At 38.7% G+C, this 21,425-nt stretch overlaps 1 protein-coding gene across 3 annotated transcripts in view; it reads left to right on the top strand.

The window, feature by feature from the left end:
• The window catches only part of Kdm4d (lysine demethylase 4D), a 23,343-nt gene extending 2,848 nt beyond the window's left edge, over positions 1 to 20,495 (top strand). Inside the window, exons 2-4 of one of the 3 annotated variants that reach the window (XM_023709591.1) lie at positions 381 to 472; positions 17,638 to 17,766; positions 18,596 to 20,495. In XM_023709591.1, coding sequence (XP_023565359.1) covers positions 18,950 to 20,425 — 1,476 coding nt within the window. In that variant the 5' untranslated portion in view covers positions 381 to 472; positions 17,638 to 17,766; positions 18,596 to 18,949 and the 3' untranslated portion in view covers positions 20,426 to 20,495. Of the gene's footprint in view, positions 1 to 380; positions 473 to 6,250; positions 6,428 to 17,637; positions 17,767 to 18,595 lie in introns of those variants that run through there. The other 2 variants (XR_002819947.1, XM_004626241.2) reach the window with 2 other exon arrangements.
• The last annotated feature ends 930 nt before the right edge of the window (positions 20,496 to 21,425 follow it).

Raw genomic sequence — 21,425 nt, 5'->3', positions numbered from 1 at the left:
CTCTGACGGCACCGCCAGTCAGTCTGTCTTATATAGACAACCTAAATGTAGTGCACTTGGTACTTCTGTCGCATGTCCTTGTTACTGTCTGAGACTACAGCGAGGCACTGAGAGGGATCCAGCCTGTGTGGGTCCTGAGTTACAGTTCCATCCTTTTCCCAGCTGTGTGACTAGGGGCGACTTGTTCTCTCTGCACCCACAGTTTCCTTATGTAAAAATGAGCTAATTCTAGACCCTACCTCATAATGTTATTGTAAGGATTAAGTAAATGAATACTGGCAAAGTGCTTAGAATTGTCTCAGCATCAGTATTTGGTAGATACGTTTTAGTTATCATTATTAATACTATTTTTATTATTATTGTCTATCTTCCTGTATTAGAACATAAGTTCCAGGAAAGCAGAGCCCTTGTCTGTTGTTCACTGGTGTGTCCTCTGCATGTAGAACAGTGCCTGGCACAAAATAGGTGCTGAGTAAGTATTTGTTGGACGAATAAACGAACGAGTGAATGAATGAATGAATGAGTGATGCACTATAAGTAGAAGACTGGGGTGACAGTGGCAAGATGGCGACACAGTTACAGACAATGAAACACAGTTTTATGTTCTAAAGGTCTTTATCAACCCTGTGAGTCACCCAAATTCATTTAACTACCCAATCTTTTGACTACCAACTATAATCAGATAAACTCAATAATTTAACACCAACATGCAATCAGTCAGTTCACAGAATTAAAAGTTTTTGACTAAAAGGTCTGAAAATAACAAAAAAATCTAAAATTTTTTTACTTAATTTTTTTTTTTTTTTTGCGGTACTGGGGATTGAACTCAGGACCTTGTGTTTACCAGGCAAGCGCTTCTTCTACTGAGCTATCTCCTCAGCCTTCTTACTCTTTTTTTTAGATAGGGTCTTGCTATGTTCAGGCTGGCTTGAGTGCACTGCGTCCCCCAGGTGGCTTGAACTTTGCCGTGTCTTTCTGTTTCAGCCTCCTGAGTCCTGGGATTACAGGCATGTTCTACCGTGCCTGACTACTTAAATGATCTGAAGTACTAATAAGAAAATGAAATAAAACCTTTGATTTAAGTGGTTTGAAAATATTTTTTAAAAGAAAGTAAATGTTGAAAAGCTTACTGAAAACTTTATAATTCATCCTATCATTTAACCTAGCTGGCAAAAATCAAAGAAGCTTTCATAAATTTTTGTATTGGTTTATTTTAAACCCATTATTGCAAAAATCTGGTTGACCCTTTAATTCAGCTTGCCAGTTCTCTTCTGTTCCCCTGGTTATCTTCCCCGTGCACTGCTGATGTCCACATTCCCCTCAACTGTAGTATCTCTTCTACCTCTTTCTCCTCTTTGAGCGAAGATACTTTGACTTCTCTCCAGTTTTGCAGTCAGGATAAGTGAATGCATGGATGGATGGATGGGTGAGTTTTATCAGGAAAGTGTTCTGATGTGCAAATTTATTGCCTTTGTTATATTTTAAAGGAGAAAATATTAACTTACATTCTGAAATCCTGATTTCAAATGAAGATATGGCAAGATCCAGAAAAATGGTTTCTATTTGGAAGACAGTTGCTAAATTAAAAAATCATGCAATGATCAGATTTTCAATATATTATCAAGATTTTAATTAAGTTACTCATACTGTAGTTACAGTTGCAACGCAGCCTCTCTCCATTTTCCCTAGCTGAACCACTTACCTCAATTCTAGTGAGCCTCCTTAATTACAAAGGTATCTATCCACAGAAGGTAATAATTTTACTTAAGAATGTTTGAGGTTTTTAATACAAAATAGGAAAAAAAACACTACAGCTCATGAATCATAAATCACATTTAAAAATAAAGTAATATTGGGGCCAGGGAGATGGCTCAGTAGAATAAGTGCTTGCCTGGCAGATGCAAGAGCCTGAGTTCAATCCCCGGTTCTGCCCCCCCAAAATAAAAGTAAAGTAATATAAATAATAGGATCTATATCGAAATTTTAACTTGAAAATGTATTTTCTAACACAGAGAGCTGGTATTTTAATCTATTTTAACAAATAATAAAAATAGAGAAAGTGACTTGTATCCTACCAGTAAAATCCCGATTTTACATGGAGACTCTGGGCCCCAGAGAGATAGCTTCTTGGAGCCTCTGTAGGATGCACCATTGGCTGGGTTACTGATAGGGTTATAGCCACCGCCTCTGTGTAACCTAATCACACAGCCGTGTCATGAGTAGGCCATTAGTACTAAGATGATTAGAAATAAACAGTAAAACAGTTAAACATCTCAAGTATGGAAAATGAAATGATAGTGTAAGACAGGCCAAGCAAAATATAAACAAAAACTTTAGCAACATTACCAGAACATTTCTTATATTGAATAAGATTAGGAAAAATAAAAGGTGCATCTTAATATATCACAAATACTTGCTAGAAGATATAATCATGAGCATGTATGCAGATAACCAATAGCTGGAAAAATATGTAGCAAAAAGAAATTAGAAAGCTGACCAATGTATGATTATGGTGAGAATTTTTTTTTAACAAATTCAGCTTGGGGGGGCCAGGTAAATGGCTTGGTAGAATAAGCGCTTGCCTGGCAAACACAAGGACAAGAGTTCAGAACCCCGGTTCCACCAAAAACAGAAAAAAACAAATTCAGCTTGGTAATGCCATTGCTATACTACATATATGTGTATATGTGTGTAGTTTGTATATGTGTTTATTGTATTTTTCTATGTATATGAAATCCTACAACCAAAATAGGAAAACTATTATTTTCAGTGACCTTTTAGTATTTACCAAAACTAATTAAGTATAAAGACCTAAAGTAAATTTCAGTAAATGCCTGTGTATATATTTCTAAATGATACTTACTCTTGCTAATTTTGAACCTTAGTTTTAAATATTCATATAGGAAAAAAATAAATAAATAAATAAATAAATATTCATATAGGACTGGGAATGTAGCTCAGTGGCATAAGCACCTGCCTGGCAAGTGCAAAGTCCTGAGTTTGATTCCTAGTACCAAATACATATATAAATATTCATATAAATGAATCATATATATTCTATTGTATTTTGCTTTTTTCCTCTGAATATGTTATGTGTATCTGTGGCAGGTTATTTAGAATTGCATTGTGTAAAAATTTGCACTATATTGTCCTATCTATTATATTTCCATTATGATGCTATTACAAATAATGCCACTATAACAATTCTTGGAAATATGTAAAGCTGTGTGTGTATGTGGTGCGTGTGTGTGTGTGTGTGTATGTATTTGGTATACATATAAATATATGAACATTGAAATATCTATCGTATACACCACACTTTGCCTGCCTTTTCATTTTCATCCTACCCGATGCTAGGTCCTGGTGCATCAGCAAAGGGCGTGGTGCTCTGTGCCTGCAGTCTCCGCTCTTGGGAGTCTCAGATAGGAAAGTCACTGCACGTTTGCGGGCAGCCCAGGCAGCATAGTAGATTCAAGGCCAGCTTGAACGACATACTAAGACCCAATCTCAAAAAGCCAAACATATCATTTAAGTTTTAATTTCCATTTCCTTCCTTGATTACTAATTCATATGCTATTATCTATTTGGATTTTTTTGTGAGATACTTTTCTATCAGATTTTCTTTATCTCAGTGGATTTCCATGAATTTGTTATACCTCGGATACAGATTCTCTAGTATTTGTATGACATTTATAATTACCTTGCTCTTGGCTTCTTGAGCTTTTGGAATATTTTCATAATGATTTTTATTTGTGTGTTAGTGATTGAACAGAGGCCAGGGGTGTGCTCGGCAGGAACTCCATCACTTGAGCTTTGTGCCCACGCTGATCCCGATTTCGATATGCAGAAGTCCTTCGTTTTTGGGTAGACTTGCACATCCTCTCCTTGTACTTACAGTGTTTCTTCTTTGCTCAGCCCTCTGCTTTGGGTTGTCACGCTTTTCTCAGTTCCATCTTTCCAAGCCTTCTTGGCCTTCCATAGCTCCCCCAGAAATTCTTCTATGCAGAGCTTCAAATCTGGGCTAAACAAGTCTTCTTACCTCATTCCTGTTTTATATGAATGTCTTTGCAATTAATGGTCTTTTGGGCTTAGGATAAAATTTAGGAGCCATTTTTCAAGTTCCACAAAAATACTTTTGGTATTTTAATTGGGATAATACTGGATTTATAGATTAAGAGAAATTGACATTTTTAACAACATTGAGTCTCCAAATGTACTAGAAGGTTATGTACTTTAGTATTTATTTAGGTCATCTTTAAATATTTTAAAGTATATTTAATGTCTTCATAGAAATATTGCAATTTTTTTTAGTTTTAGTATTTAGTGATACCATAAATGGCCTCTTTCTTAAATGTTGTATTGCTATCATATGTAAAAATGTACTTGATTTTTATATATAGCTATTTTAAATTCAGAGAACTTGCCAAACTATCCTATTAATTCAAATGGCGTATTCAGAGATTTTTTTTAAATTTTTGACATAAACAATCATATCTGCAAATAACAACATTGTTTTTATCTTTTCAGTCTTTTTTCCCCTTTCTCTCTCCTTTATTCCTTGCCTTATATCGGTTAGGATTTCAAGACATTGTTGAATAAAAATGCTGATTGCAGGCATTTCTTTTTCCTGAACTGCAAAGGACAACTTTTTAACTTTTTACTCTTAAGTGTAATTTTGCTGAAGGTTTTGGTAGATGTGCTCTATTATTATTAAAATTTTTTAGTTTGCTGAAAACAATGATGGATTTTATCAGATTCTTTTTTCTGCATCTGTGATTCCATCTTTATTATAATGTATATTATTACATTAATTTATCTTTTCTTGAAGTTTTAAAATTTGCAGCCAGCCTTTCGTTATTGGAACAAACCTACCTGGACCATGATGCATTCCTATATTTAGCTTGCTCAAATACTTTAGAATTTGTATATCTATATTTATAAGACATATTTACTTTTTTTCTCATAGTGTCCTTGTGGGGGATTTATACAATTTGTATTCTACTGTGAATTAGGAAGTATTCTTTCTTTTTCTGTTCTCTGTGGAAATTTGTTGTATCTACAGCTTTCTTGGGTGTTTCGTAAAATTTGCTATCTAACCATCTAAACCTAGAGTTTCATTTCTGGGAAGAGTTCAGTCTCCCTTTTGGTTATAGATATAAGTGACGTTCTATTTCGAGTCAGTTTTGCTATTATATTTTTCTAGGCATTTAATTTAATTCAACCCATATGCATTTACATGACATTGTTCGTACTATATTTTCTTTTTTTAATTTCTGCATCATCTATAGGGATTTCCCTTTCTTTCCTTACATTGGTTATTTATGTCTATTTTGTTTTCTACCATTTTACGAAGATTTTTCAATTTTATTATAATTAAAAAGAAATTTTTTGGGTATGTCTGTTCTGTGTTTTATATTGGTTTTGCATTTCATCAATTTGTGACCGTGTTTTCTTTTTTCTACTTTTTTTTCTGATTTCCTCAGATGGATGCTTAGTTCAATTTTCTAACTGTCTTCCTTAATTAATTTAAGGCTTTAAATTTCTCTTTTAATGTGTTCACTAGTATCGCATAAGATTTTAAATATACCGTTTTCACTCTCATTTAGATAAAGTATTTCCCAATTTGTTTTTTGTTTCATTTCATTAAACGTGTTTTTAATTTTTTTTTTTGTTTTTTTTTTTTTTGCGGAACCGGGGATTGAACTCAGGCCCTTGCGCTTGTCAGGCAAGCTCTTACTCTACTGAGCTAACTCCCTGGCCCCGTGTTTTTAATTTTGTTAGACTATGACTTACCTGTTTCATTACTTTTTTAACTTTATTGTGTGGTGGCCACTGCTTTTAACCCCTTCTCATTAAAACTCATTTCATACCAACAGTTTTATGGTTAATTTTTTTAAGTTTTTATAATACTTGAAATTATATTCTACATTTTGAGAGTACAGAACTTATTTTGCTTTTTTAACTATTTGATATATTAGTGTTCTGGTTTATGCCTATCATTTGTGGGTCAATTTTTCTCAAAAATGTCTCAGATTAGATGATAGTGATAAGATGTGTCCTATTACTACAGGTTAGAACCACTCATATTATAATCTAGAATAGTGTAAAATGCTTCCTAATTCAGCCAACATTTAATGTTTTACTAAAGATCATATCCAGTTATTTAGGACAGCCATTCCTTCCCAGTTCCAAAATAGAATAAGTATGATTTGTGTAAATAGAGGAGATACAAGTTGTGTTTTTTTCCTAGGAAAAATCTACATGGCAAACTATAGAATTGAAGGTTCAAACTAGTATTGAAGTATACATATGAAGAGTTGAATAAAGGGAGAAATACACCATTTAGTGAATGGGAGTGTTCAACAAGAGCTGTGGGAATCTTCATCAGATTTTTCTTTGCTTTCAATGCAATTCTAATTCAAGTCAAAAGATTTTTATAGAACTTGACAGATTTACTTTAAAATGAATGCTGGTTATAAATCTACCCAAACTGCCAAATTACATCTGAGAAAAAGATATAAAGACATGGAGCCTTCCAATGCCCCAAGTATCGCTGCTAAATATAAAATTATTAAATGAGTGTAGCACTGTCACCGAATATAAAAATTAATGATTGGGCCTGATGGAGAGTTCAGGAAGAGATCTCTTACAACTTGATGGGTGAGAGAGAGGAAGATTCCAACTCGGGAACATGAACAGCCAACTAGACTGCTGAAGCAAAGCCAACACCAAGAATATGGATCTTTGCCTACCAACAGCAACACAATGTTTTAAATGGGTGAAACCAAATAAAAGTAAAAAAGAAAATAAGTACAAAAAGGTAGGGTTTTTGTGACCTCAAAACAGTATGTTACTTGAATTGAACATAAAGAATTAATGATAATAAAAACATTTAAAAAATTTGATTACATTTAATTTTTTAAAAAATTTGTGACATAGTTTAAGTGGAGGGGGTGGAAGAAGGCCTTTGTGGTAAAAATAGACATAGGCTTAGTTTGCCAAACATTTAAAAAAATTTTAAATCAGAAAAAGTTGCAAAGTAGCCTTAACAGAAAATGATTACAAGATATAACTGGTGGGCTGGTGAGATGGCTCAGTGGTCTAAAGCACCTACTTAGAACAAGCTTAGCAAAGCACAGGGACCGCGGTTCAATCCCCCAGCACCACATGCCAGCCCGCCCCGCCCCCTGGTGGGCTGAGCTGGCCACACACACACACACACACACACACACAAATAAAATTTTTTTTTTTTTGAAAAAAAGATATAACTGGTGATTTGTAGATCTGAAACCTAGAAAAGGCCAATTAAAAAAAAAACAGTAAATAAGCCCCACTCCCATGATATTGAGATAAATTAATCAAATTACCAAACCCCAAAAGCTGCCTTTGAGTGTGCCTGCGCTTATGGAGAGACAGGAACTCTCTAATTCTTTTGGTGGTTTTTAGCAGCCAGTAGCTGGAGCGACAGCGTGGCTAGGAAAGCGCAGGATTTAATTTCCATGTTACTTGCCACATTATCTAATCTAGATAAATGGTAATAGTATGCATTAGAAGTAATGTAGCCACCAAAAGATATGAATTAATAAGATATTTTTGGAATATACATAAAATTATATATTCTAAGAATATATTGCATGTATTTATAATGAGAACATGTCTTATTTTTGTGTAATTAGGACAGGGTCTGCGGGGTCTAGAGGATCTTGCTACATAGATCGGACTTGTAGTGATCCACCTGTGTTCAGACTCCCAAGCGCTGGGATGACAGGCACACGCCACCGTGCCCAGTCTCAATGGGAGTCTCAGTGCGCCCTGGGGGTGGGGCTGGCCCAGCCTAGCCCCCAGGGATCAAACCCCTGCCTCTGTGCTCTGCCTAAGCCGGCACTTTAGTCCGCTGAGCTATCAGGCTGGCCCTATTAATGTTGAATTTTTTAATTATAGGAAATGATCACATTTTCATATTATAAAATCATTTATATAAAATGAAAATAGCAAATACACAACAGTACTCTTACTAAGGAACACACACACACACACACACACACACACACACAAATGAAAAGCTATCTAGAAATGGAAGCACACCAAATTCATGGTTGCAGTCACATATGGGGAGGGACATGGAGAAAGGGACTTGGGCTTTAAAATATAAATGGCCTTCTACTTCATTTGAAATATTTTCTTCTACTTAAAAGTACTTGAAGCAGAAACAAGACCCTTAAGGATGTTTCCCTCATTGCTTCTGTTCAGCAGGATACTGAAGGTTATAGCTAGAGGATTAACAAGGAAGACAGTGTATCCACATTGATAGGAAAGAAATAAACTATCTCTATTGACAGATGACCTGACTATGTGTAAAAACTAAGAAACTAAACTGCTAGAACCAAGAAAATTCACTGGAGAAAATTCATGTGGAGACAGAAGACCCCTTACAGCCAAAACAGTTTGAAAGAAAACCAATATGGACTTAAGCTTTTCCTATTTAAAAGCATGCCATGGAACCGTGGAGGTCACAGCACTTGTGCTGGGCAAGAGTAGGTGTGGACTCGAGGCAGCATAAGCTTGTGCATCCGTGAACTGATTTCGGCAAAGGTGTCAAGACAGTTTGGTAGGGGAAACACTTCTCCACACTTGTGCTCGAGCACCTGTGTGTCGACCTACAAAAGGATGAATTTGGATCCCTGCACAGAAATTAAGGCAAAAGTGATTATCGACTGGAATGTAAGCTAAAACTAAAATCTTCTGGAAAAGATAAAAAAAGTCCTCATGATCTTAAGTTCATCACTCATTTCTTAGAAACAACAGCAAAAGTGCAAACAACAGCAAAAATTGATAAGTTGACTATTCCACTTCAAAGTGTGTACTTCCAAAGGCATAGCCAAGAAAGTAAAAAGAAAACCCATAACTTGGGGAACGCATGTGCAAATCATTTGTCTGGTAAGGGACTTGTGACTAGCGTATATAAATACATGTAGCCTAGTAGTGTGAAGAAAAAAATAAGCAAATACTTGAATAGAAATTTTTGAAAAATGTGAATGGCCAATAATACATGAAAAGATGCTCAATATTATTAAGGAAATGTAAGACCACAATAATGACTACTTTGTACTCACTAGAATTGCTACAATAAAAAAAAAGTAACAAGTATTTGATGAGGATGTCAGAGAAATTGGAACTGCTATGTAGTGGGAATATAAGAGATTGCAGTTAATTTGAAAAATAGTGGAGCAGCTTCTCAGAGTGTTAAATACAGAGTTGTTATACACCTAACCATTCCTTTCCTAGGTGTTTACCCATAAGAAATATGTTTTGTGAATGCTCGATGACAGAATTACTCAAAGTAACCTAGAAATGGAAACACCCAAATGTCTAACAGAGAATGAATGAATATTATTTGGCAATTAAAAAAACCAAAATACTGACACATACTGCAACATAGGTGGACTTCAAAAAAATGCTGAAAGCAGCCATACATAAAATACCACATTGTATGATTCATCTTATATTAAATATTAAGAGTAGACAAACGGATAGAGGTGGAAAGTAGGTTGGCACTTGCTGGGCCGTGGGGTTGGACTGGGCTGTGACTGTATGCGGACCAGAGATCCTTTTCGGAGTGATGGAAGCATTCTAAGATTAGGTTGTGGCGATGCATGCACAGCTTTGTAAGTATCCTGAAAATCATTCAAGTGTTCACTTAAAATGGATGGATTTTGTGTTATGTAAATTATATCTCAATAAAGTTGTTAAAAAACGAAGCAAATATGAAATATAAAGGTCTCAATTCTCACTGGTTGGAATGAAGATTTTCATTTTAGGTTCTAATTTCTCCATCTTTAATATTTCTCTAGAACAAAATTCAAGGAATTTTTTTTTTCTCCGAATGCCTTCAGGGCAGGTTTGGCTGCTTGAGTTGTGGGGATTGAACCACAGCAACCTGAGCCTGACTGCTTTGTTGAAGCAGCCACTTAAAGAACTGAGCTAAGGGGCAGGCCCCCTAGAACAAAACTCAGACATCATAAGTTTATGGGCCCATGCTTTCAAATTAGATAAATATCTAACCTTAGTCTTAGATTCTTAGAGTTAGATGCTGACAGGTGTCTCTGTCCTCAAAGGAGATGACTAGATCCTTAGGGAGGCACTCTCTGTGAAGCTCACTGTTAATGCATGGGAAATCCAACTCTCTAGGTCCTGGCTCTTAAACACAAATGTAACTATAATTCTCCTGGAGAGAGAAGAAGGAAATCTACAACTCTGGGAAATATTTTCAGTTTTTAATGAAAAGGATAGAAAGAACAGGAATAATTGCTGGAATTGGAAAAAAAAAAAAAAAGACAGGAGATTTGGCATATATTTAACAGAAGAGTAAAATGTTAGAAAATAAAAGATATTTCAATGACCAGGCAAAAGGTTTGATGTTCAACTAGTTTTATGTCTGTATGTATAGCAAGAGAGGAAGGGATAGAACTGAAAGTGGGATGGGAAAGAATACATTTAAAATATAAACCAGTTTCACCACAGTAAAGCCATAGGCTTTATTGGAAGGCACAATAGTTGACAAGATTTACCATTTATTTTTAACGAAATCTTAGAAAATGAGGATCAAAGTAATATCCTGAAAGTGTTCAGAGAATTAAAATAGATGATATAAAAAAGATCGGAAAACAGATTGGTTTTGGATTTAAAGAAGACATTTGCAGATGTGCAAAATCTGGTAAACTGTTGTGATATTTGTGGTCACTATATATATATATATATATATATATATATTCATTTTTATGTTTGAGAATTATGATCCCTATCTCACCAAAGTTGAGGCCCGAGTTCAAGTTTTCCAGCATTTATTACTGAAAAGGAATAGCTATGTCTTACACATAGAAGGCTCTCCCAATCCGACACTTCCATAAAAGACCTCAGTTGATGAAATTCAGGGAAGTAGATTTTGCCAAGAATCTGCCTGTGGAAGAGGGTGGTGGGCTGAGCTTCCAGAGGCAGAAGTGGCATAGGTTTTAGTGGAAAATGCCTTTGGTGCTTCGATGAGAAGATACACATGAAATGCATCACACATTTTGTTAGGTAAGTTGTGTATGGTTCCTGACTGGTCTTCAAACCCTACTCTGGCCCTTTTGGAGATTCTGCGAGCTACTTAACTTTTGAATGAAGCTGTCAAAGATACTCCTAAAAAAGAGATAGTGCTGATGGCTATGCTTTGTCGACACAAGTGAGCAAACGGGAAGAGATTCAGATGGGAGAGGACCAAGGGACCTAACAAAGGAGGAAAAGTAATCCCCTGGATTATGATGGATGTAAATATGCTGGGATGCAGGCTGTGTGACAGTCTAAGGACTAACCACTCCAGGTTCAACCAAGCTCCAGGAAGAGTATTTCTGAGAAGAAAAACCTGCGTTAGTATTTGGCGTGCTTTGTGCATTTAGAAGATTGAAATTTCTGAGAATGAATATGTTTAAAACAAAACTGGTGAAAGAAGACAACTTTCAGCTGCAGGGTAATATTTATACATGAATGGCAGTGTAATCACCGTACTGCACTACAAGAACAAGCAGTGAATTCAGGCTTTTAACTAAAATTTTGATACAGCCATATGAGAAGTGCAGAGATAGTCTATGTTTATTGGGGTGAAAATAAAATCCCTATCTTTTGTAGTTTGGGTGGCCACAATGTCTAAAATTGAAGTCTGAAAACAAAGAACAAAACATGTGGTGATTATGAGGACTAGGAATGATGGAGGGGAAATGTGTTGGTCAGGGTCCTTTTAGGTGCGTACAATACAATTCCCTCCATTTAGTTGAAGCCAAGGGTATTGTTACAACTAGAATCTCTAGAAGGCCAAGAATCAGACTTATATATGCTATTCGAGGAATATATAGTTTCTCGACAATTTAAAGGCTATATTAGTAGTTGCTTCATCACCTATATATCTTTATGGCTTTTGTCTCTACTAGATACCACTATTCCTATCATAGTATCCATCCAACAGATAAAAGTAGAGGTGACTCAAATAAGTAATTCCACACTCAATTGATTGTTGAATTTATTACACCCAAGTTTTGGAATTTAAAGGCCGTATCCTAGCTTCACGGTTTATGCTGTCCATACTGACTGCTTCCTGCCGTGGGTTGTTCGACTCCATGGCTACACACCTAGATGTTCCTAAATAGCTGGCCACACTAAATGTCATTTGTAGGCACAAAAGATACAGCAGACATCATCCTTTTACCTTTTCTATGCTATGAAACTTAGCAAGAAAGGAATACTAAAGCTTGTGGAGGCAGAGACAGGCAGACGTCTTGGAGAAAGAAAAAAACATCTTGTGGGAGAAATTTATTGTTTCTGTAAGTGCCTAGTAGAGGTTCAAGCTGCCTGTCAGAGTCAAACATTCACCTCAACAATTTGTATTAAGTACCAAGTAAGTGGTCAAGGCAAATAGTACTGCTCCTAAGTACAGAAGATAGAACCCTCAGTAAAGTCAAGGGCTGGTAGAGAAGATTGCTGATGTAGCAAAGCCTCAGAGTGGTCTGGAAGGCAGGGGTTATAATTTAAAAGGAGTGAGGGAAGGCGTAGAATCAGGGCCAATGATCCATATTTGACTACAGTCAAGAGTCTGTATAAGGAAGTCTCAAGAGATACATTTAGGAAAACAGCAATAAAGATGGGAATCAGCAATCATGTTTTACTACTTCCCCCAAACCTCAAGAAGTAAACATTTTTACTGTTTTAAGAAGTAAACATTCAAAGATAAAAAGTGATAAAGGAGAAAAGGTAGTGGCAAAATTTGGAAGTTATAAAGCATAAGGAGGAGCATAAGCTGATTTATCAAACCTGGAAAGTTGATTCCTAGATTGGGAGAAACAAAAGCCAGGAAGCAGCACTTTTGTCTGTAGTGCTCAAAGGGGTTAGGAGTCATGGCATTGGGTGTTTCTGGAAGCGGCAGCTGAAATGAGGGTGGAGATGATTTGTTGAAAGCCTAAGAAATATGTGGAGCCCCAAGTCTCCCTTCTCCCGCAGAAAGCTAGTTAAAGTGCCACCATCTGACTGCCAAAAGATTTGAGCTTCATTTTCTGGTTAGTGGAATGGAAGTTTCTGGAGTGGGAGTTTCCAGGAACTATGGGAGTGTAGTCAGCATGGGAAAAATAAATTAAGTGAACTTTACAGTTTGGATACTGGAACTTTTAGGCCTTTCCCCCTTTCCTTTCAGTGGGGAATGGACCCACTGCCTACAGGGGAATGGTTGAAGCGTTTGACCAAGACCAGCCTGCGAGATACCAGAACTGAGGCATCCCCAGGAAAACAGCCAGATCCCTATGCAGGGAAACATCCTCAAACTCAGCCGATGTACCTTCAGCTTCCAATGAACTTTCATGCACTGTACTTCTATATGCAAACTGTACTGTATAAGCTGAGAACTATCAGACATTTGAGAAGAGTCTTAAATGTGAGACATAGCGACCCTCCCAGGAGCGGGGCAATATCAAAGAACCCAAACAGTGGGAGAAAGCCTCCCCAAAGCACTGATATTTTAACATTTTTCAGAGAAAAAAAACACACCCATAAAACAAAAATAAGAAAATAAAGGAAATTTATAGACATACCAAAACAAGCCAAAACTCACCAAACAAAAATTAAGGGAACAAATGATCCAATGGAAATTTAAAATTTTACAAAAGAAATGAAAATGACGGAAGGAGTTTTTTAAAATGAAGATGAAATTTTTCAAAAGATTGGGAATTGAGAGAAAGAAAAAAATTTGAATTTTTTTCTCCAATCTATGAGCAGTCCAATGTCAAATTAATATGAGTTATGTATAGAAGAGAGCAAAGAAAATCAAGTAGCTCAAAAATGTATCCTTGAACACCTTGATTTTGAGATTAATAAAATTTAAGAGCATTGGAACAAAGAACTATTTACCTATAAAGAACTAGGAAACAGATTTTGTATAGCCTTATATCCATTCTTGTACCAATACTCACCAAGCAATTTTAGAGGTTAATAAGCTCACTAAAAATCAGCAAGTGAAACTGACATACAAAAAAGGAAAAATTCAATGTTTATGAGCCTCTATATGGAGAAGTATATTCAGAAACAAATTGAATATATATCGTAAGACTTTTTAAAGCAGTAAAATTAAATATAAAGTGACAAGTTGGTGAAATCTATTAACATTAATATGTAAACTGCATATAAGGTATATGGAAAAGTCATAAATAGATGAGAAAACACTAGCTACACTTTTTCATTCAGCAATTAAGTAGATTTTCCTTCTCTAAAATAAGGTTACTTGAAAAAAAAAAAAACAAGGTTACTTGGGCATGTGCATTGATGCATGCCTGTAATCCAAGTGCACCAAGAGGCTAAAGTAGAAGACTACACGTTCCAGCCTAGCCTGGCCAAGCTAACTACTCGGGAAGACATTGTCTCAAACTGAAAATAAAGAAGGGGCTGGGGATGTAGCTCAGTGTGAGGGCCCTGTGTTTCACCCAAAGTATGGCAAATAAAACCAAGTTTGCTCAATATTGAGTATATAAAGTGATAGATTTGTTGGAAAGTGTAAGTGTATGTATTAAAGATACTAAAATATTTAATCTTAATAGCAAAGCAATTCTATGTGTAAGTATATAAGGAACATCATTCAATTAATCTTTCACTGCATATACTATCTTATTTATGTACTGAAATATGAGATAAGTGTTTAAGTGATTGGTAGTAATTATGGAAAAGTAAAAACAAAACTTTAATAATAAGGGAATCCCTTGCGTCCATAAAATGGATTTTTTCAGCTATCAAATATGGTTATAAGTTACTCTCAGTGAATGATAAATAGACTTATTTCTAGTACTGAGGATTGAACCCAGGACCTTTGCACTGAGCTACATCCCCAGAACTTTTCCAATTTTTTTGTGACAGGGTCTCATTAAGTCACTAAGTCGCAGGCCGGGGAGATGGCTCAGTAGAATAAGCGCTTCCCTGGCAAGTGCAAGGGTCTGAGTTCAATCCCCGGTTCCACAAAAAAAAAAGAAGTCACTAAGTTGCCCAGGCTGGGTGCAGATTTGAGATCCTCCTTCTTGGGCTCCCAGAGCACAGGTGTGCACCACCATAGCGGCATTTAGATACTGACTGTCAGAAGGAACAGTGACTCATGTCTGAGGCATTTTGCCAACAAGGCCCTGTTTGAAAGAATAGATTTGAAATACACCATGTGTGCAACCTAAAAGACAAAGAGACTTTCCTCTTACGCTTCATTATGGGTGGGGGCTGCAGTAACAGGGCTGTGAGACTTGCACAGTGTCACTCCTCGCTTGCCCCAGCTCACGCGCGTGCGCATACACACACACACACACACACACACACACACACACACACACACACACAGCTACCCTTCATTTTGGGTGTAGGCTGCAGTGAAGGGGCTATGAGACTTGCACAGTGTCATTCTTCACTTCTCCCAGCTCACACGCACGCGCGCGCACACACACACACACACAGCGCAGGAACATTTAGAAGGCACCATTTTTAAACTATGTGGAAGAAATTAGTACTCTGGTTCCAAGAAATCCTTCAAGTTTAAGGGACCAAATATGTATATAATTCTGATAGGAAGAAAATGCTTCTTCAGTTGTCAGAACTGTCAAGTTTTCTAAGATGATTGCGTGTTACCATGGCCACTATGGATAAGGTTAAAAAGGATGAGTATCTGAAGTGACAGAGCAATCATTTTCTACTGGTAGTTTGTGGTTTCACAGGGTAGATACAAGATGATAGTCTCACAATGAACACTTGAAACTTACAGAGAAAAGTGACACATTTGGTTGGACTAATGAATGCTCAACACAGTAACTAAACTGTATTGTCACTGTACTTGGAAGAGTCTGAGCAGTTTTGCTGTAGGCAGAGTTTTAGTTATAAAACCAGATTATTTCCTTTTGATGAGCAACATCTGGAGACTAAATAAAGGAATGTTGCTTCATTGTTAAAGTCCTTACAAATATAAAGAGGAGATAATGGAGTTTATAAAACAATTAGTACTCAATTTTAATTGCATATTCAATATGAAATGGGGGCTTATGCAGTATTAATGGTATTGTTTCTTGGAGGGAAGACCCTCAACATAGTATTTAAGTTTCTTATATTAAACACTCCTTCAGAATTTCCTCTTTTCAGTTTTTAGAGTTGTTTCAGATGAAAAAGGTTGATATGCAATTATATATCCCCAAAATTTTGATGATGTATTCCTACAAATTTTAACAAATCCGTTGTATTACAGTTTTTAACATTAAAAAGTATGCTAAAGGTCCAGCCAGATAGCTCAACGGACTAAAGCACCTGATTAGGCAGGCGCAGCGACCAGGGTTTGATCCCCGGCTTGCTGTGCTGGCCCTGCCCCCAGGGCACGCCGAGCATTTGAGACTGGGCATGGTGGTGTGTGCCTGTAATCCCAGTACTTGGAGGCTGAAAACAGGTGAATCACTACAAGTCCGATGTAGTAGTGAGACTCTGCAGACCCTGAAGACCCTGTACCAAAGACATAAAAAAATTATGCTGAAATAGGGAGACTACATTACACATTCGTGATCTTGGCACTGTAGATCCTTGAGCCGAGCTCAAATGGGAATGGCTGTGAGTAAGCGAAATAGGTAAGGGTTATTCCTCATTTTCTTGAATAGAAAGGATCAGGAGAGCACGAGAAACCTTGGGGTGCTACGTCCTTGGGGGGGTCTCACAATAGACCATCATGAAATCCTCCATCACTAAAAGGGACAGGTAATTGTCAGCAGTGACTAGGATAACTATTTCTATTGGCATGAAAGAAATTTAAGCAAAATACTAACTTCTGGAGAAAACCAAGCAACTGGTACTCAGCAGGTGGACTTTCAAGATGGAGAAACAAACCATAAGTACAAGAAACCTGCATTAGAGAAAGCAATAATAATCAATAGTACAGTAGTTACAAATGCCACGAACATAAGTAGGACACTTAGTGGAAAAAAGAAAGTTGAGGGGAGTGAGAACTGAGCTTCAGATAAGTCTGCATTTGGGTGACAGTAAGAGGAGGTGGAAAAGGGAGAAAGGGAAGGAGAATACTAGTGCCTGGAGGGCAGAGAGGAGCGATGTATCATGAACCAATGACATCAGAAGGTAAAGGGCAACTCCTGGCCCTGCGCTGGGTGGCGATTTGATGATCTGCTCAGAACAACGTAAGCAGTAAGGTGGAGGCAGAATCAGGGAGGAGGAGGGAGAAAGAGCTTCGTGAATGTAACCTGTGATGTTGTTGACATGCTTGGTAGTGAAAAGGTGAAAATAGAAAAAGGATAGAAGCTTAAATCAGGAAAAAAGACTGATGACTGATGATTTAATGAAGAGAAAAATTATAGTGGTTACTTAATTGACCATAATCCTGAAGTATGTGGAAAAGACTGATGGTAGGCCTTCAAGGAGGAGAGACCAGCCCTGGAAAGCAATGTGTCCTTTGCAGAAAGCAGGAAGAGAGGTGAGATGAAGTCAAGGAGGGAAGGCAGTGTGTTCTAGGTAGCCTCGCTTAGGCTTTTTTTCCTTTTAATACAGTTTGTCTCTTTGTTGTCTTTAGTGGTTTTTGCCAAAATTATATTTTAAACTAACATACAGAAGCCTGTGAGAATGACCATAGCTTGATGAATGATCACAAGAAGCTCTGAAAGTAGGCATGTGAGCAGCACCGGGTCAGAGCAGTCGCCGCACACGAGGCTCCTGCTCACAAGAGCCGTCTTTCCCAAGGTTACCACTGCTTTGACTTGAGTGTAGATTACTTTGTCTCCTCTTGGTCCTCATCTGAATGGGATCATGTAGTAGGTCTCTCTTAATCTTAACACTTTCATTCAATGAACTCTTTTAAACTATCAAATATGAAACTGTTCCTTTTTGTACCTTTTGTTTATCTTCATTGATATACAGCATTCTATTGTATGAATATACAGTATTATAATGTATCAATTGCAATGTTCATGACTACATTGTTTTACGGTATCTGGTTACCAGAACTAATCTTCTTCTTGTCCTTCTTCCCCCTCCCCTCCCACTCCTCTTCCCCTTCTCCCCCTTCTTCCTCTTCCTCTTCTTCCTCTTTCTCCTTCTCTTCCTCCTCCTCCTCCTCTTATTATTATTCCTCTTCCTCTTATTCTTCCTCTTCCTCTTCTTTTTGGTTCCAGGGACTGAACTCAGAACCTTGTACTTACCAGGCAGGTGCTCATGCCCCTAAGCTATCTCTCCAACCTAGAACTAATGTTAAAAGCATTCTTAGACGTGATTTCCAGTCCACAGCCTTGCATGTTTCATGCACATATAGAACAATTAAATCGTAGCACATAAACATGTTTAAGTTTACAAGATACTGTTCAAAAAGTTTCCAGAGTGATTTGTAGTGCTTTGTATTCTTGCTAGTAAGGTAAGAGAATTCCTAGTGTTTTGTTCTACACCCATATCACTTATATTTCTAATATAATTTTAGCTTTCTTTTAAATGAGAGTATCACATTATGGTGTTTAATTAATAGTTTCCCAATAACTTTTTCCAAACATTAATTTTCAACCTTTCTATATAATTTCAGATTTTGTTTTAGATGCTTCCATGAAGACGCACTCTGCTATATTTGAGTCATTCGCTCAGGTTTGGCAAATTCAATAGATCGCAAGAGGACAGAAACCAGATACCAGCTGAGGAAAATAATAGAGCTGCAGACTGAGTGGCCACCAGTAGGTGGGCCAAGCTGCTGCCTGCACAATACTCACCAATCAGAAAGTCTAAGAAAGATCATTATCTGACTTGAAAAAGTTGGCTGGTAGATCTTAACTGCCTCATATCTAAAGCAACTCAACAATTAAAAACAAGCATTTTCCTGCAGCCTCAAGTATCTAGAACATATCTAACAATACTAAGTGGTTGCTTTCTAGCAAATTGAACTATGAAGTCTAAGAACAGATATGCTAAGAATCCAGGTTGTAGCATAATGATATTTTATCCAACCAAAGATGAATTTAATGATTTTGATAAATACATTGCCTACATGGAATCCCAGGGTGCACACAGGGCTGGCCTGGCCAAGGTCATTCCCCCCAAGGAATGGAGAGCCAGAGAGTCCTATGACAGCATCGGTGGCCTCTTAATACCCGCCCCGCTGCAGCAGGTGGTCTCCGGGCAGGCAGGTGTGTTTACCCAGTACCATAGGAGGAAGAAACCCATGACCGTGCGGGAGTACCAGCACCTGGCAAACAGCAAAGAATATCAGGCTCCTCCACACCGCAATTTTGAAGATTTGGAGCGAAAGTACTGGAAGAATCGCCTCTATGATTCCCCACTTTATGGTGCTGACATCAGTGGCTCCTTGTTTGATGAAAGCACAAAGCAGTGGAACCTGGGGCGCCTGGGAACCATTCTGGATCTGTTGGAGCAGGAATGTGGAGTGGTCATTGAGGGAGTCAACACCCCGTACCTGTACTTTGGCATGTGGAAGACCACGTTTGCGTGGCACACGGAGGACATGGACCTCTACAGCATCAACTACCTGCACTTCGGGGAGCCCAAAACTTGGTATGCGGTGCCCCCAGAGCACGGCCAGCGCCTGGAGCGGCTCGCCAGGGAGCTTTTCCCGGGCAGCTCCCGGGTCTGTGGGGCATTCCTGAGGCACAAGGTGGCTCTCATCTCACCCACAGTGCTGAGGGACAATGGGATCCCCTTCAGCTGCATGACTCAGGAGGCTGGGGAGTTTATGGTGACGTTTCCCTATGGCTACCATGCTGGCTTCAACCATGGCTTCAACTGCGCAGAGGCCATCAATTTTGCCACCCCACGGTGGATCGATTATGGCAAAGTGGCTTCTCAGTGCAGCTGCGGGGAGGCAAGGGTCAGCTTTTCCATGGATGCTTTTGTGCGTATCCTGCAACCTGAGCGCTATGAGCTGTGGAAACGGGGGCAGGACCGGGCAGTAGTGGACCACAGGAGATTCACAACTCTCCAGAAGCAGGAGCTGACCTCCTGGAAGGAAGTCCATGCAGTGAGGAGCTCTTCACTGGGCTTGAAGCACTTCAGACTTAGTCAGACTCAGCAACCCCCTCTGCCTGTGGCCTCCTTCAGTGGGACTGGTTACAGGAAGAATGTACGGCGTCGTTGTGCATCTGGGCGACCGCCAGCCAGAGGTCCTGCTGCTGGGTCGAAGCCCACAGCCCATAGCTCCCAGGAGTTCAGCGCAGCCTCACGGCCCTCCCATGGTCCATCTGTCCCGGAGAGACACTTGTTAGCTGGCAGACTTCGTCGTGGCCGTCCTCCCCGGGAACTAGGGGTTCAGGGGCCAAGCCACCAGGCCCTAGCCAAAAGACGCAGGTCAGTGGGCGTGGAGCACTCAGCTCGAGATTCAGATCTTCAGTTCCAACCTGTACATTGAGGGTTTTTTATTATTTTTTAAATTCATGTATTTGGTACAGGGTCTCACTAAGCAGCTCGGACTCATAGTGATGCTCCTGTTTTCAGTCTCCCCAGCGCTGGGATTACAGGCGTGCGCCACCACGCCAGGTCTCAGTGGTTGGCTCAGCGCACCTGGGGGCGGGCCGGCATGGCATGTGGTGCCGGGGATAGAACTCGGGTCCCTGCGCGCGCCTAAGAAGGCGCTTAGTCCACTGAGCTAACTCGCCCACCTGTGCATTGAGCTTTGATGGCCAGGCCTGCACCCAAGAGCCCTGGGCTGCAACATCGTGCTACCAAATGTCGCTTGACCTCTGACCCCTAAACTCGGGCTGTTTTTATAGCCCGCTGCTCTGTGTCTGTAAGCCCAGCCCTGTTGTTGACAACTCACTGAACTCTGAGCCACTTTGTAGGACGTCACTCATGCTTGCACTTCTCCAGCACTGCCTCCTGGGGCTGGTGAGTTCGTGCCAGTTGCTAAAGTCACCATATCTGTCCTTCCTCCAGGACCTCAGGCTGTTTTTCAGCTCTGATAACATCCGCATCACAGCTGAAGGTTCATCCACTGGACACCGTGTCTCATAACTAGGTTCCACTGAGATGACTGGAGCCCCACCCTCTGGCCGTCTGTGTGGGGTGCTGTACTTCCAGGGCTTCGGCTCTCCATTACTTCCCTCCCTCTTCTCTCGCCCCTTTCTTATTTCTTGCAAACTGAGGCACTTTTGACCAATTAGTTTAATAGAGCCACAAAAAGGGATTACCTTTGTAAGTTATTGATGTATTTAAAATGTGTTGTTACCAAGTATTTGTTCACAAATATATTAAAAGTAATGTAATTAAAATGTCGATTTTACTTTATTTCTAATATTTCAAATAGGCAGGAGCAGAGGTTATTTTATATATCTTCTTGTTTCAAAAACACTTAAATTTGGGGAATGCATGTTGGCTTCTGGCTAACTCACTGGCTTGGGGCATTAGATTTT

This window comes from Octodon degus, unplaced genomic scaffold (assembly GCF_000260255.1).
Source record: "Octodon degus isolate 3935 unplaced genomic scaffold, OctDeg1.0 scaffold00012, whole genome shotgun sequence".
NCBI lineage: Eukaryota > Metazoa > Chordata > Mammalia > Rodentia > Octodontidae > Octodon > Octodon degus.
Note: the sequence above shows the minus strand (reverse complement) of the source record. Positions and strands in the feature narration are given on the sequence as shown.